This window comes from Falco naumanni, chromosome 5 (genome assembly GCF_017639655.2).
Source record: "Falco naumanni isolate bFalNau1 chromosome 5, bFalNau1.pat, whole genome shotgun sequence".
NCBI classification, from domain to species: Eukaryota; Metazoa; Chordata; class Aves; order Falconiformes; family Falconidae; genus Falco; species Falco naumanni.
Genome location: NC_054058.1, coordinates 27,099,731 through 27,117,023, shown reverse-complemented (window position 1 = coordinate 27,117,023; position 17,293 = coordinate 27,099,731). Strand labels below are relative to the sequence as shown.

The 17,293-nt window shown below is 37.6% G+C and overlaps 1 protein-coding gene across 2 annotated transcripts in view; it reads left to right on the top strand.

Moving 5' to 3' along the window:
- The window catches only part of MTPN (myotrophin), a 44,231-nt gene that overhangs the window by 11,773 nt on the left and 15,165 nt on the right, over positions 1 to 17,293 (top strand). For both annotated transcript variants that reach the window (XM_040595140.1, XM_040595142.1), the window contains exons 2-3: positions 12,958 to 13,071; positions 14,245 to 14,328. In XM_040595140.1, the coding sequence (XP_040451074.1) occupies positions 12,958 to 13,071; positions 14,245 to 14,328 (198 nt within the window). The remainder of the gene's footprint in view (positions 1 to 12,957; positions 13,072 to 14,244; positions 14,329 to 17,293) is intronic.

Here is a 17,293-nt window from a genome sequence, read left to right as displayed (position 1 = left end):
TCTGGCCGTAGAACTTGCTGCAAAATGCCGACTGGAGAGACGCATACTGTCATCAGAACATATACCTCTTTTTGGTAAATGGGTGAGGGTCTTTTAGCAGGAATGTTACGCTGTAATCCTTTGAGTAGCCTTTTTTCAACTTTTAAAAAAATGGTCAGATGGATGTGGCATGCAAAACTAATAACAAAGACTAGATGTGGATCCAGAACAGCAATGACAAGTTGTTACTGATGTCCGTAGCCTCTTCCACAGAGCTTTAACTTTCTGTATTCAAGAAGTTTCCATCTCAACATCTGTTAACTTGATTTTGCTTTTTGATAATCATCTACAGGGTTTCTTGTGGATGTTTTTGCTGTTTCTGTCTGTTTCAGGAAGATGTGATAAGAGGAAGGTGTAAAGACAGCTTGTCCCAAATATTCTCCAAAGCATACACAGCAGAAAGAAGACGGCTGGGAGAAAATACCTTGTTGCTCCAGGCTATGAAATATAGAGGACAGGGAATAAAAAAACCTGTCAGTGTCAAAAAGGCATTATTAAATATCTCTTGCCATGAACACAAAGATCATCAGTAGAAAGGCTTAGCTAATGTAGTCCCTCTCAGCCATTAAACAAAAACCAAAGAACTTCTAGATCTTCTGAAATACTTGAAGTGGAAAGTAGTTATCCCATACAATATATCTAGGTCGCTTGCTTCTGTTCAGTTGTCCACAGACAACTGTACTCCATGCTGGCTACAGTTGGAAAACTACTGGAATGGTCAGGATTTGCTGAACCACTGAGCAATAGCAGCAATAGTCTCTCTGTGGCAGGCTGGATGAGACTGGATTATGTTAATTTACTTAATGGGCTGAAAATAAGTAATTTTTGAAAATATAGAGGATTCAAATGAAAACTTGGACGCTGCACAATTTTTTTGCAGTTGCCATGGGAAACTGCCTACTTGCAGTTACAATGGGTTGATTTCTCAGCTTTGGCAAGAACTTACTGCTGGTTTTTAACTGAAGAAATCTGCTTCAAAATCATAACTTATCCACAAGTTACAACACAATGTTTTTCCTTCCCTTTCTGCTCTTTGGACCTAACACAGCCTTTATTAGTTACTTCACCATGTTCCACTGTTGCTTTTAGGTTGAATATTGACCAGGGGGCAACAAGGTCATTGTCCTTGTGAATCAGAAGATAGAGACAAGAAAACTTGAGACTCAGTAATCTGAGCATAGTAAAGCTGAGCAGAATATATAGAAAAATGTTGCATCTCCTTAGTCCTCCTGCATTGTTTGAGTGTTTTTTTTTTAATGCATCAAGTTAGGGCAAATGTGGAATTTATCTTTTTTGACCTGCTCTGCCCAATTGTTAGTTCAGCAATCCATGTAGCATCATGTGTCAGAGCTTTTTCCTCTTACACAAAAAAATGTACAAAAGTTAAATAATATGCTGCACTGACTTGTGTTATGAGCTGATCACTTGAATTTTTCTTGTTTCTAATCAATAAAAGTGGGCAGGAATTGAAAATAGCATGTTAGTCTAGGCTTATGATGAAATACCCAGAAGTTTATAAAAATGGTTTCCTTGTCTAAAGTACTAGACAAGTGATTCAGTTATAGTCAGGTTTGTGTTAAGATAGCTGATGTGAGGGTATGTCTACTGTAGCAATTTAAAACTGAGACAGTTTCAGTAATGGATGCAGATATCTAACCTCTCTGCTCTACCCAGCAGAAACTGCTTCAGGCTAGTGCTCCACGTCAAGTTAACTTGACAAAATTTCTAGAGAAAATTGTATAACCAGCTTGGAAGAAGAGATCGTTTTATTGTTCCCACTACTCAAAGGTGTTTTCAGTAGCGTAAATTTTAACACTTGAAAACTAGTAATAAGTTTTTCAGCAAAAGCCATTAGGCCTGAATTACTGAATTCATTTAAGAGTGCTTCTATTGGTAACCTCCAAGGACCAGTGAAAGTGCTAGTGTAGACTTTGGTTAGCTAGATCAGTCTATATTTTGGCAGGAATGAAAACTACTTTAAAGTCAATGCTGCTTTTTAGAACCTGAGGCTATTCTTGTAGGGGGGAAAAACTCGGCTGAATTACAGCACCACTTCAAAAGACGAGTGTTGTGGGGTTATTGAACTGAAGGCCTAAAGTGCAGACCAGGTGAATACTTTTACATAGTGAGCTCTGTGGTTAGGAACTGGTGTTCTATAATGCTGTCAGATTTCTTCAACATGTTTTATAGAAATACATAGATTGGAACAAAAGACACCTACAAATCCAACTTTGAGTTAAGCTTAGCAGTGCTTGAATCAGCTCTTTGGCAGTCCTAAGGTGAGAATGAGGGTTACAGAATGGTATACATATGGAACCACTCCAAAGGTGGACTGAGGAGGATGAGAGCACTCTCCATCAGGTCATATGAGGAATCTGGGCTCTCTGTACCGAAGTCCAAGGAATGTTTCAATAGTGAGAAAATGTCAATAGTAAGGAAACTGAAGTAGGAGCACTTGAATTTTCGGTGGTAAACCTCAGGTTTTGGTGTTGGCAAAAGTAAAAAAATGAGAGTGTTTTTGTGTTTGAACTTGTAGCATTCAGTTTTAGTTCTGAAACCTTTAGAGAAGGTTAATTGAAAACTGGGATATTTGAGGCTCCAGTTCTGTCCTTAAGCAACTGATTGGTGGAAGAAGAGTTCAAGGGAGGCAAGCTATAAAATTTTGTTTCTAGGATGGAAGGTCAGATTGCCTTTTTTTTTTTTGTTATTTGAATATAGATGATACTGCAGCCTGGCTGAAGAAGGTTAAGATGCTTCAAGGGCCTTTCTGTTCAGGGACTCACTCATGACAGAATGAGAAATGTTGAGTTGAGAGAGTGCTTTTCAAGGCTGTTACTTGGACAGACAACTTACTATTTTGAGGAATTTTTAAAATACACAGAGTTACACAGAAGGTGAAAGCAAAATGATCCAGTGGAAGGAATGTAGAAACATTGCACAAATATGCAGGAATGGGAGTATGACAGCTGAACTTCAGTTGAAGTTGAAACTAGCAAGGAATCGGTAGTAGTGGTAGAAGGGGCTAGTGACTGATTATGAAAGGAAGGCAAAGGAAGATCTGGAGCTACTGCTTTGTTGAGCAGAGGACCAAGCGATAAAATGCATAAAAAGCTTTTTTGCCCTTCTTATTGGTAAGGCCTTCCAGGGCCCTCCACCTAATAGGAGAGCCTTTGGTAATGAAGCACTGTCTGTGGTAAAGGAAAATGGAATTAGGGAATTCCTTAAGTAGCCTGGACATACGCCAGTCCATGTGATCAGGTGGGATGCATCTGAGGGTGCTGACAGACCTGTATGATGTCTTTGTGCAGCTGTTCTGTCATCTTTGAAAGGCCTTAGTGACTGGGGGAATGTTTCTGATGAATCTGAGAAAGCAAATGTCTCACATATTCAATAATGGTGAGAAGGAACATCTGGGGAGCTGTAGGTGGGTCAGTTTAGCCTCAGTCTCTGGGAAGGCTATGCAGCAAATCCTCTTCTTCCTTGAACCCATTTGACAAGACTTTTGCTGTAAGGATATAGTGAGAGATCAAGTCAAAGTTTGCAGTATGTGGACTGTAAGGTTGGTGGAAAATTGGCTGGGCTGTTGGACTCAAAGGGCTGTGATTAGCAGTGTCACCTCTAAGTGGTGCCTGGTTACCAGTGGTGTCTATCAGGGGTTGGTAGTAGTAGTATTGCTTAACGTTTTTATTGGTGACCTAGACAATGGGATGTCTTTATTGTTCAGGACAATAGGATAAAAAGAAGTGAACCCATGCACCTGTACGAGCTGGGGACTAATTGGCTAAGTAGGAGCTCTTTAGAAAAAGTACTTCAGGGTCCTGGTAGACATCAAGCTGCAGATAAGTCTGCAGCATGCTCTCGTGTTATTGAAGGCCAGCAGCATACAGAGCTGTGTTAGCAAGAAAACAGCCAGCAGGTTGAAAGAAATGTTTCCCTTCTTACCACTTCTGAGGCTGCATTTGGGCACTGTGTCCAGTTCTGGGCTTCCTAGTACAAGAGGGACATTGAATACTGGAACATATTGAGAGTCAAGAGCTTGGGGGCCATCAGGATTGCTGAGGACATACAAAGAGATGCTGTTTACAGTTGTGGTGATTTGGGTTTGGGGTTTTTTGTTGGTTTTTGTTTTGATTGTTTGGTTTGTTTTTTTTTTGGGAACTTTTTATTGTCTTTCTCTACCAAGGGCAGGATATAGAGAGGTTTGTTTAGAGATGCATAGTGAAAGTGTTAAGAGGCAACTGTTCCAGTCTGAATGTGAGAAATACTTCATTGTGAGTATGATCAAACCCTGGGAAGGGTTTGTGCCTACAGAGCTTGTGTAATCCTCAGTCCTTGGAGGTGTGTGGAATTCGGCTGGGCAATGTCCTGAGCAGCCTGATCTGTTTGGACCTGCTTTGAGCAGATGTTAGGACTAGAAAACCTCCAGAGTTCCCTTTCAGCCTTAAATAGTCTGTGATTCCATGAGTCATTAGGCTTACAAGCTTGTAGAATTAAACTGTCCTTATATTTTTAGATTATTAGTCAGGTCTCAGGAAGTGTGGTAGTTGAGTTTTCCTTCATTACTGCTAGTGTTTGTGACCCATGGATTAGTTATGTAAAACCATCATCTTATGTCTTTACTGTTACAGCAAAGAGAATAATGACAGAAGTTTTTATTTGACTTAATTGTGAGCTTAATATTTTATTTTTGGAATTGTAGGATAATTGACCTTGAGGAACAGAAGTATGTAGAAAATAGGGGTTTCTTCATTTGTTTCTGTTGTATTGTTATTAAGGATTCCTAATAAAGATATTCAGATCTGCAGTGCTAGAGAGGTAACTTTTGGATTAGATGAGCCCCAGAGCTGACATGTGACAGCAATAAGCAGTTGAAAAGTCTATGAACTTACAACTGGAACACGGTTTATGCAGTGAACTTTGGCTTAAATACGTAAAATACAGCTATTTTGAGAATACAAGTAGGATGACAAAGATAGCTGAATGTATTTTTATCGTCAGAGTACTTATGTTGTGGGCGGTGGTTTTGTTTGTTAAAAAATCTTTCCAGAGATGGATGAGTCTGGAAAAAGTTATACTGGACAGTGATTGAAGGGGTGTGAGCTGATTCAAAGTTTGAGAAAATGAAGGAGAGTGTTAGGGGAAGATTAATATATATTAGTTCCGCTACATCCCCCACATTCCCATTGTGGAAGTGCAAGATTCTCGGCTAAACCCTGTTCGTGTATGTCATAGTTTAATGTGGCAGAGTATATGGCTAATAATTTTATACAAGGTGTGGTTTGTCCAAACTTGCTCTCCTTTAAGAAGACTAAGGAATACAGTGCTCTTAAGTGACTTAAAACTCAGGTTATCTGTGTTCCACTTAAAACCATAAAATTTACTATTTCAGGCAACTAGGTGTAAAACCTAAAAATTAGTTAGGTTGGAAGGAAAGATTTCCTTCAGTGGCTACCAATATAGTTTCAATTATGGCAAAATGTCTTCAGATTGTATCCAACATTAACACATAAATTATAGTTTACTTGTCCCGGTTTCATTTTACAAAATTAAATTTAAATTGGGACACCTGACCATGGCATTTTCAATCCCCCTCTGATTGAATGAAAATACCATGGTCAGGTGACCCAATTTAATTTCTGGATTTCTGGATTCAGAATATCACATTATAAGAAAGATTTTTATATTTCAGTTATGCCTCTGATCATTGTTATTGGGTGTATCAAAGCTTACCTACCTATCTACTAAAATTTGTTTTTTAAAGACAACTTATGAAGATGAATATAGAAAGCAGATGCTACACTGAATTTCACTTGTTTCCTAATGTTTCTTCTGGCATAAATTCCCAGGAGGATATTGTTGTTGTTGTTACACTATGTGCTTTAAAAGTGAAGAATGTTGCTAACAGTGCATAAAGGAATATTAAGCATGATTCTTCTGATATAAAGACCATGCACTGAGATGTGACAAAGAAACAAGAAGGTACAATACCTAAATTTTTCTTTTTCGTCCACACATACTTGCGTATTGTTTCTACACTGAGTAATATAAATGCTCAAAACCTGAGATGCTTTCCATGAGTTGAATTCTTAACACCTTTTGCTATAGATCTGTACAATGAGATTGGCTTGAAATGCTTCTCATGCCCTGTGTCACTTGATCTCTTTGTTGAATTTTTTAAAAAAACCAATAAACCCAGTGTGAACAAAGGCCTACAGGAAGGCAGTAAAATATGAAGTGTTTGGAGGTAGTATTCTCAGTATGCAGTAAGATAATTGGAATATCTCATCCATAGGACTTAAACTTTTCTTAATAAAGAGATTTTTTTCATTGTTCCTCTTTCCCACTCAGACAACAATAAAGGTATTTCTATATTTAAAATGTCAGCGTAACCTAATAGCCTGTAACAATGGCTATCCTTTGTATGCCGAGAGATATAAGTAATGCAACAGGTTGTACAGCGAATTCATCTTTTTCCGGAACAATGGAGATAGGAATTACCCAGTAGTGCAGCTCCTGTAGGATGCTTCCCTGTGTTCCAAGGGCATCTGACTGCATAGAATCAGGTTTCCTTCATTAAAACCGGAATGAAAAGAGTGCATGAAATAGGGAGATGAAGTTATTTCTGCATGGCAGGATAAGTACAGATGGGAATATGGAGTTGGTTCTAAATTTGAAAGAGCATTTTAATGCCACCAGTATTACAGATACTGCTCTACTAATACAGTTAGACTATGCAATAGGATTTAATGAGGTCACAATTTTCAGCTTCTATTCCTGTGGTAGAACTGCAGTGTAAATCCCAGCTACTTATTTCTGCTGTGTACATGTGCCAAGTGGTGAGTCAGATGAAGGAATGGATTTAGCTGGAAAGGAGAAAATTAGCAAGTTAATTCTCATACTGATTAGTTCCTTCATTGGATTCATCGTTCAGCCACTACTTCTGATGCAGAGGTGAGAAGGATCAAACTGTGGATAAGAGTAGTGATACTGTAACTGCTACACAGGAGAAAATCGGTGCTAAACTGATGGGTGAGCTGTGACTTTAATAGCATGGCAATAATATTCTAGAGCAACACTACTGGCAAACCATGGTGCCCAGGTGAATAGCTGGCTCGAATTTGGTTGTGGTTGGTGTGCCACTGCAACGTAAGCCTGTGATTGAAGCACATGGAATATCCTGTAGAAATGCTAGAGTGGCACTAGATGAAGTTTGGTTCAGCTCATTTCGCTTTAAGTGTTGATGCCTTTGAAACTGATGGGAACTGGGAAAGCAGGGGGTTAGCAGGTAAAGCTAGACGAAGGGGTGCATAGAATACAGTCTGTGTAATAAAGCCTACAGAAAAGGTGGGGTCTATTCAAGGACAGTGTCAGTTTGGTGTGATTAAATAATATGCCCAGTAAATAAAGACTTTCAGAACTTGTAATTTATGACTAAACTTGTTTATTCAACATTTCCATTGAGCTGATTTCATAATGTGCATTAGGGACGAAAGTCAATGAAATCTGATTCATACTTTCAACTGGGCTGCAAAAGAATAAGGAATTAAATTTGGCAGAATTTATTCAAGGCAGCTGTTAAGGTGCAGATCCTTCCAGATTTGGGACATCCAGCAGGAGGGCAGCTTGGCTGTCAGGGGACTCCTCTCTGATCTTAGGTATGAAAAGGGGGAGCATGAAAAGTGGAATTGGGGGGTGGGTAACAAAGAAGAATGTAGGCACTTTCTCAGAGTGCACAGGGATGGAACTGAATTCCAGGCAAGCTTTGGCTTTTTTAACTGTAAAAGGACATGAGATACAGCCTGGCTTGTGTAGGTATGTTGGCAGAAAAAGTGGAGCAAGGAAATTGTGTGAGATAGAGGTTAGTTGAAGAATTAAGTTCAAGAAAGTTCAAGAGTAAATAATTTTGACAGCACTCACTTAAGAAATTAGTTAGAACAGATCTTTTGGATTTAATTGCTCCATTACAGAAAGTGGATGATAGTTGCATTCGGAGGATGCTATAATGAACCCTACTATTAGTTATTTAAAAAGCAGAGAAAATTCTTGAAAGTATTTAGAGCTGAGCTTTGAGTTTTTATTTTCCTGTCCTTCACTGAAAAATTAATATGATATTTAAAGCCTTTCTAATTGAATATTCTGTTATCCATGTATGTGATATTTCTAAGTAGGACATAAGATTAACATGTTATAAAAATCTTCTCATGCCGTCTTGTTTAGTAACTGGAGATTCACAGAGAGGCTTTTCTTTACCTGTAATCTGATTTTAATAGAGGGGATTAAGGCAGATACCTGCTGACTGCTGGTTCTGATGTTTCATGTGTTGAACTGGTTTTTAATGTTACTGCATAGCTGGTGCTCTAGGTCGTTGATCTGCAAAGAAAAACATTACTGATGTGGCTTATACCAGACATAGCCTTAAATGTCTGACTAAGTAAACTCAGCATATTCTGGAAGGTTGTTAAAAGGTGATCATGTCTTTCCTTTTGCAAGGGCAAATTCTTTTCTGAGGCTTTGCACAAAGGTTTACACAATTCTTAGTGAATGTGTAGGTCCACTCTAGAAAGTGAAACTAAGTAATCTTTCAGGCCTTTGAAAATATATTTTTATTTTGAAGTTAATATGATTCTTTGATTCTGGCTTAACTAAGTCTCCTTCAAAGTACCCTCGTAACAATTAACTAGTTTGCTGCTATGTTAGATTCTAGAAGATGACAAAAGTCCCTTAAATGTTCCTGGGAAAATTTTCTATCACTTTTTGTCTAATGTATGTAAGATTTTGTTCCTACGGGTGTAAAGGAAAAATCATGCTCTTTGGCAGTTCATGTGTGTTCTGACCTGTGCAGAGTATTGTCTTTTAAAAGAAAACCTTTAGCAGCTATTTAATATAGTCTGAGTTTTATCCTACCAAAAATCTCGCTTACTTTGCTGTCTGCAAGTTCAGTATTGAGAAACATCACTTGAAAAGATTGCTGATACGGGAGTTTATAACATTCGGTATAATGTCTCTGGCCAATATTATATGAAAACACAGCAATTTCACAAAACTTTACATAGAGAGAACTCTTTTTTTTTTTTTTTTTTTTTAATTCTTCCTGCACTCTTTCCTGCCTTTGCCTGTCATAGGGCTTCAGAGACCACTTTGTCTTGTTTTGTTGGCATAATTAGCCACACCTTGACCAGAGCTGCCTTATTTATGAGGGGCTCAAGTCTTGACCTTATGCTTAGGTATTTTTTTATCATATGAAGAGGTGAATCAGCATTGTAGCTATGGCTACTATATAGTATAATTTCTTTGCTAATGCGAATGCTTGAATTCTGTAGTGCATAGTCAATCACTTTTTGCATGTCACCATATAGAGAAGATGCTTTTCCTATACAAAATGTGGTCTGTCATGGCTGGTCAGGCTGTCAGAACTGAAAATCCAACTGCCCATGTAAGTAAACATCTCTCCCTAGCTTAGCTAAACAGAATACTTCCAAGTTGAAGAGCAAGAGAATCCAACTTGGAGTGCTCATCCAGTGAAGACAAAAGTCAACACTCACAGGATTGTATATCCAAAGCTCAAAAGAGAACAGCAGCTTGTTTAGTTAATCTTTAATAACCTTATCTAGGGTGTTAGATGTTTCGTATCACTGTCTAGCCAAGTAAAATGTTTATTGTTGTAACTGGTAACTACTGTCTTTTTCACCTGTGTATTACTAATTTGGAACATGAGGGTTCAAGCAGTTTCCTGACTTCCCCATTTTTATAGGTGATTTTATATGAAACTTGTATCTTAGACTTATTTAAGCATATAAATGGAAGCTGGTGTAGATAAAGATAGAAAATGTTAATAGAATTTCAATTAAAGATATGAAATCAGTATTTTCATGTCTAAACGCACTTTCTCTTTGCACAAGCAAAACTGTAAAGATGTCCTTGTGAGTTTTGTGACAATTGGTCTTTAATCTGTGTAACTTGTGTGTAGGGGTATGGTTTAGGGGGTTTTCAGTTTACCTATACAACTTCTACTGAAACTATTCAGCATGAAGCTCCTTCTGAAAAAGAATTAATTTGTTGTTCCCATGGATACCGATAGAGCTCTATACCAGTAGCCTCCAAAACTTTTTGATCATGCACCTCATCAATAAATAATTTTCCAGCATGTTCCACCAATATCTCTATATTTATAAATAAATTTTATACATGTATTATGTAGTATGTATGTTATAAAACATGCTCAAAAATGGAAATTAAAGTTGAAATATACACTATTTTACATTTTATTAACAGTGCAAAATTTTTTTCTTATTGCACCCCAATGGATTGTCCTGCACACCTGTCTGGGTTTTTGCACCCCACTTTGGAGACCACTGCTCTTCTGTGGGGAGATGCCCCAGACAACACAAATAGGAGATCTAAAGGCCAGAGGAAAAATTACTTATGACGAGTCCTGCGAGTTTTCTGACATACATGTGTTAGAGACTGCACTTAAAGCAGGTGCTTGTGCCAGGGTTTGATCCCTTTTTATGAAATGGGTTGATTTGTCTTCCCTTCCTATTTCTATATGTCTTGAACCAGGAGTAGAAAAGACCCAACAAAGTTTTATAACATTCAGTGTTCTGTTTTACCGTGGCTTTTCACACCCATGGAACAACTGGATATTTGACCATTTATTGCAGAATCTAGGAGTACTTGCTTTTTTTTTATTATTTTTGTAACTTTCAGGGTATCTTGGTTCTGTTAATTCAGACTGAAACTCTGATTTTGAATGCTGCCGATACATTTTCTCAATGCTGGTATTCAAATTTGTGTAATCTGCGTTTGGGACATCTTTGCAGACTTTTTGCTAGGTACTCCCCTGTAAGTAAGCTTTCATCATCTTTAAGAGAAAATTCTGCATACAGGTGATGTTTTTTCCTTCCAAAAGTTTATTATCCAGCAGGGATTTATTCTACAGCCAGCTTAGGAGAGAACAGAGGGGGTCTGTGGTATATTCTTTAAAACAAAAAAAGAAATAATCTGATAATGTAAGCCAATGGGAGAAATATTTATGACCTTAAGGAAGGGGGAGTTTTGCTAGGCTGTTCTAATCTTTAGACATGATGATTCTAAACTTGTTCTTGAATTTGAATGCTTTAGCTTTACTGTGCACTGGCCCAGGTATTACTTGCTTGGCCTTCTCCCTTACCCTCTTACTTGCCATGTCTTAGCATGTGTCAAACATAACAGGAGTTTTTAAAGCCCTCTTCAGAGTAGTGATTGCATGGCTTTTACGTGGTTAGCTTGCTAATGTTATGCATCCCAGTCCTTAATGTATCTGCAAACATTGTGTGTTATATTTAAATGTCAGCTGTTTTTTAAATTGATGGGAAGTGGCAAGGTGCAAATAAGCATATGGGTAGAGCTTAGCAAAAGGGAAGGGAAGTTACATCACAAAACTATCTGCAACAATTTTACTGGTAAACAAAGTTAGACCTTCAGTTAGTCATGTTGGAATTTTACATTATAAACTGTTGTACCGTGTTGGTAGCCCACATAGCTAAAAGCGCGGTGGACTTTGTTTAGAGGTACAATTTGTTGCTGTTCTGAAAATCATAGGTAAAACTGTCTTTTTCCTTATATCCAACATACTTTGGAAGCCATAGTCATATTTTTGGGTCAGTAACAGCAGTTGCAGAGTTATTTTCACTGTGCTACTTGCAGCTACTTTATTCTTCTCTGAAGCCAGAACCTTCAATAGTGTAAGAACTGGGTCCTGACCTCTGAGACCGCAGAATGTACAGTGGTTTAGTTAAATGCTGTGGTGTTGGTTTGACTTTCAACAGAGTGTATTATGAGAATTTAATATCCTGCTGCTAGGAGAGAATTCAGAGATCATCTTGTTACTTGGCCAGTAGTATAAAACTGATAATACAGAACATTAGATGCAGAATAAGATTTCCTTCTGACAGTCCTCCTTCTATTCTTAGAAGGGAGGTAATGTCTAGAAGATGTGTCAAGCCCTCTATTCTGTGGACTTTCTAGAGATTTGGGGCAGGACTGAGAGAACTGCAGGGGCTCTAGAGAAGTATGAATTGGTGCTGCAGTTGTAATTCTTTTGATTGTTTTTCTGTGGAGATATGATGCTAAATTTAGCCACTCCCTAAAATACTATTACTTGCACATACAAACAAGAAGGAACTCACTTACCACATAGCTTGTCAGTATTTGGTTTCCAGTACCACCTTGTCATTACTGAAGTGCAGCAAATCAGTTTATCCTTAGTTGCCCAACCTAAGGTGAAGAAATAAAGCTGATTAGGCACTCACTGAATTAAATTTTGTTTACGCCTTGAGAAAGGTCTTGATTCACTAGTATGAGTGGCATTAGAATACAGCTTCCTGTGTCCTGATTTGGTTGACTGTTCTCAGACTTTTGTGTCGTGTAGAATTATTGGGTGCTATTTATAAAACAGAATGGGCAGTTTCATAATTGGGTTTTTAATTATGGATGATCTGTATTCACTTGCTAATAGTTACGATGCTGACTTATTTCTATGCATCTGGTTTCTCAGTGTGTGAAACTTCAGTATGTGTAGAAGTAGGTAAAGTAACTTGGCCAGATAACTAGGGTCTCAGTTCAGGCAAAGAAGCAAAATGTGAGCGTTTTTTTACAAGCTCTGATGGTATTTTTTTTAATAATACATGCTACCAAGTGCATTTGGGTACTCAATACACTTGATGCAGTGTGGAAGGAGGGACAAAGATTGTCTTACATTTTTAAATGCATAGATGATGGGAAGGAAATCGAGCAACTTAATTTTCAGTTTTCTTGGGCAATGACTTAAATATTTCAATGGGACATTCTTCAGCATATTTGAAAGTGTTGGACTTTTTGTCCAAGCTCTTGGTGTGTTAGCTCTAAAATTTTGCTTATTAGATTATGTTTACATTGAAGGGTGAAGATGTCAACCGGACACTTGAAGGTGGGAGAAAGCCTCTTCACTATGCAGCAGACTGTGGACAGCTTGAGATTCTGGAATTTCTGCTATTGAAAGGAGCTGATATTAATGTATGTACCTCAATTTGCAAACAGATGCTAGGGTCTTCTGCCCCCACACACAAGGGATTGGTATAAGTGCTAAGGTTACTGAAGGACTTAGATTAAGTGAAAAAATTGGATGCACTTAATTTGTGGTGGGCTTCTAGAGGTTAGAAGCTTAAAATTATTTTTATTAAATGTTTTTATTCTTTTTGGACACAGTAGGAAAAGCTGTTTGTAGCTATAAAAAGTTTAAACTTAATTTGACCATGTTTAGAAAAATAAATGGAGTCATCACATCTAAATGAAGTTTACATGGAATACATACTATATATTTGTTGGAAGAGACTTCAGAAGACAGTGCAATGCATCTTTGGCTAGAGTAGAATCAACTGTTATTGCTGTGCTTTTTTTTTTTGAGACTTTCTTACTTGTACAAATTTAGTCATGTTGCTGTATCTTGACATGCATGGATCTTTTTGTGAAAAGATGTGCTGGACTGTATTGGCACTTCAAAATAGTGTAGTTCTCCATAAAGTGAAGTTTCAAAATTTTTTAACCATATACCCCAAAAACTATGCTTTAGAATGCTTGTCTGAAAGTTAATGTGTAAAACCTCTTAGACTTAGTCCGTAACAAAATGGCTTGGATTTTTCCCTTGGTGTCTGAAAAGACTGTCTCCCTCAGAAGTCCTTCTAACTAGAGAGGAGTAAAAAATAGAGGGGAAAAGAACATCGCAGTTATTCCATTTCTTGTTCTTTCCAGGATTATAGTTTAGAGAAGACAGCCCAAATAATGTTTCAGCCAAAACTAGCTTCTGAAGTCAGACTGGCTGGGAAATGGAAGAATTAGCAGTAGTGTTTGTAAATTGGTCAAAATTTGTCAGCTGAAACCCCACAATTTCTACTATTGGCCTAAAAATACATATATATGTGTGTATATATACCTAGAATATATATTTATATATAGAAATAGCATATATATTTTTATATATATAGACCTAGAAGACTTATGGAAGAAACATCTTGCTGTTACCTTTTTTTTTTTTAAACAATGACCATTCTTTTTACAAAGAAGAGTAAAACGTCTTGAGGGAATAAGTTTCTGGATATTTTAAATCCTTACCTTCAGTCTTCTGTTGACAAAAAAAAATTCGAAAGTGAAACCTTTTAATGCTGTGTGAAATTGTGTCTCAATTTACAGGCTCCAGACAAACATAATATCACACCACTCCTATCAGCAGTCTACGAGGGCCATGTTTCCTGTGTGAAATTGCTTCTGTCAAAGGTGAGATACAAATGTTCAGAACAAGTTATCCGTTAGCAAAGTATATTACTGTGATTATTAAAATAAGATTATAGTGCTTGAGGTAAGTTCAGAACATCAAACGAGTGCTGTTTATGTTGCTAAACCAGAGAGGTGTCGTGTCCTGCCAAGGAGGGAGGAGTGCCTCAGATTTGGTGACTCTGTTGGTTGGAATAGGATATACACAATACCTGAAGTCTGTAGGTAAACAAAGACTTTATTCCATAGTTAGGCTCGTTGGCAAATAATTGGCTAGTAGAAATGCTTATCAATCACCATGTGTATAAAGTTTTATGCCTTGTGTTACTTACCAGGAAAAGAGAAGCAGGGGAGGGATCACCAGTCCTGGGTCTAGCATCGGGCCTGCCGACGGGGTGTTTCTTGTAGGAGCACTCATCCAGAAGTCACTTCTTTTTTCTTATTCCCCCCAAAATGGTACTTGCCTTCCTTTTTTTATTCTTATCTTTTAATGTGGACTACCTCTTACTTAAATCAGCTTTGCTTGCCATGTAAATTAGCACACATGCTTCTTTGGGGGGCGCAAGCAGGGCAAGTCCTTTAGCATTGAATTGAGCCTGTGGTTGGGATCTCCCCTTTCCACATTTATCTTCCCCCAGTTATTGCAGAAAACTTCGGACTCCGCTGCTACTTGGCCCATTACCCATCCTTCAGCAGGCTATTCTCTCTTATCAGTCTTTAGTTCCTCTTCAGGGTCATACAAAGTAGACTTTTGTTTGATCTTGCAAGTGTTTGAGACCTTCCTTGGACAGGCTCAGGGAATCTCCAACCCCTGTTCTATTAACGATTTTCATCTCCTGCTGTTGTTCCCACCCTTCTGGGCTTTCCTTGGTGTTAGATTGATTGTTTTTTCCATTTGGTTGCCTACAAAAGGATACACCGATTATGGAGAAGATAGCTGAAGAAGAAAGTTCCAGGACTTTTGTAGTGTAGCAGTAGTAGTAGTGACCACTAAAAGTACTGTGTGCTCCAGCTAGAGAGCAATAAACAGCAAATCAGGTAAGAAAAAAAAAATGTTATCCTTCATCAGACAGGGAGGAGTGGGATTTAGCTTTGGCAGCTGCTTAAGTGTTTCATGTGATGGAATCTCCACTGTGAAATTGCTCAGAGGTGTGGTTTCCCTCCTGCTTTTGCCAGATGACTGAAAACCCATCTGGGTTGGCAGAGTGTGGGGAAGTAAAAAGTAGGAAGACAAGTTTCTCTATTAATAGTGTTTGTAAATTTTGTCCTGGGGAGAATAAACTTGATCTGTTTCTGTTCTCCCTTTGATTTGTATTACAAAGGTGATCCATTTCACAAAGCAGTAGTTAATTCAGGCAATGTTTTGTCTCCATTCATATGTGCTCCTTCTTGTTAACACCTCACTTACATTGAAAAGAGGTTAATAGTGCGTTTTCAGTATATGAACAAATTTAAATAATTTGACCAAAGGATTTCATGCTGCGTAATGTTTTCATATGCCACTTCGAAGGTAAAGTTTCCCTTAACTGCCTTAATGCTGCATGAATTGCACTTTTCTTCACTTCTCTGATCCTGTCTAATGTTAGTTATGCCTTTCTGTGAAGAAATCCTGTGTGGGTTAATTTAGGATTCAAGTGGTACATCCAACTTGCTTAAACTTGTTGTGAGGACTGATCCTTCATTTAGGATCATTATATACACATTACAAGAAAAGTTACCCTTTTGCCATGTTGTATTTCTTTCCATTTCTGTTCTGAAGTGTTTTGTGTTCTAAGTTGCTCAATTAAATAAATAAGATTCCTCAAAACTTGAGTTCACACATGAATTGTCAGGCAGCTAGTAAGGGTTGTGCATTCATAGTAGTCTCTGTCAGCAAGGGCATTAAGGATTAAGGTCCTTCCTGAACCAGCTGTTTTTCACGCAGCTTGTGAGAATGTATTGATTTGTGTACTTGCTACAATTTCAATGGCATTGGTTAAGTTCAAGAGTCATAAAGATCAGGCAATATTACGAAGTGTGCAGAATGTTAAAGTAAACTTGGACTAGGAGATGAGGTTAGAAAAATGTTCCTGCAACTCAGTAGTTTGGGAAAGCCTATATTACTTTAAGATTTCTTCATGCAGAGCTGAATGTTGTACCACCTCTGATTGCTTCCATTCACATGGGCTAGCTGATGAAGTATTTATGAACTGAAACTTTGCTCATCAGCTCACTCTGAGGCACATCTTATATTAAGAGATTGTTCTTTCTCTTAATACAATTATCCTACGACCCTTGTTTGAACATCTGTTGTCACACAGTTTGTAACATCGTTTGATTTTCAATGTTCTTTGACAGCGGATACCTTGGAGTTTAGGTAGTTCCACCTTTATTGAAAGTTTTAAAAATTACTGTTTAACTTTGTTCAGTGTTTTTCCTAGTTACTTTTGGAATGAGTGTATATTATTGTAACTCCAAATACAGGCAAAATATTAAGAACGTCTCATGTTAGTGTATGTAAGTAATGGAACTGCAAATGAAAAAAAAAAAGGACCAATCAATATATTTAAGATTTTTCTTCAAAGCTGTTCTTTGTTGCTTTTGAAATATTGCACTTCTATTTACTGCTAAAAAGCTTCATTATTTTACATGTACCTACTTTCAGCTGCCTTCATTTACCCTGTTAGCTGATCTCTTGCATACATGGCCTCTGTCATAGCATATACCTTAAGCTTTTGGACTAAAGTCAGTAACCTCCTTAACATAATTTAAACCGGAAAACAAAAATAACGAGTATTATTTTGTACTTTCATAAGTTCTGAGAACCGATTAACACAGTGATGCATATCTCCTTAGTGTATGTGCATATTACAAATATAAAAAAGCTAGCAGTTTGATCAAGTTAAAATTTTGTAAGGAAGAAGAGATTGTTCTTGATCTGATAAGATTAGATGTACTATAAATAATTGTTGGATGTAGTTGTTGATTT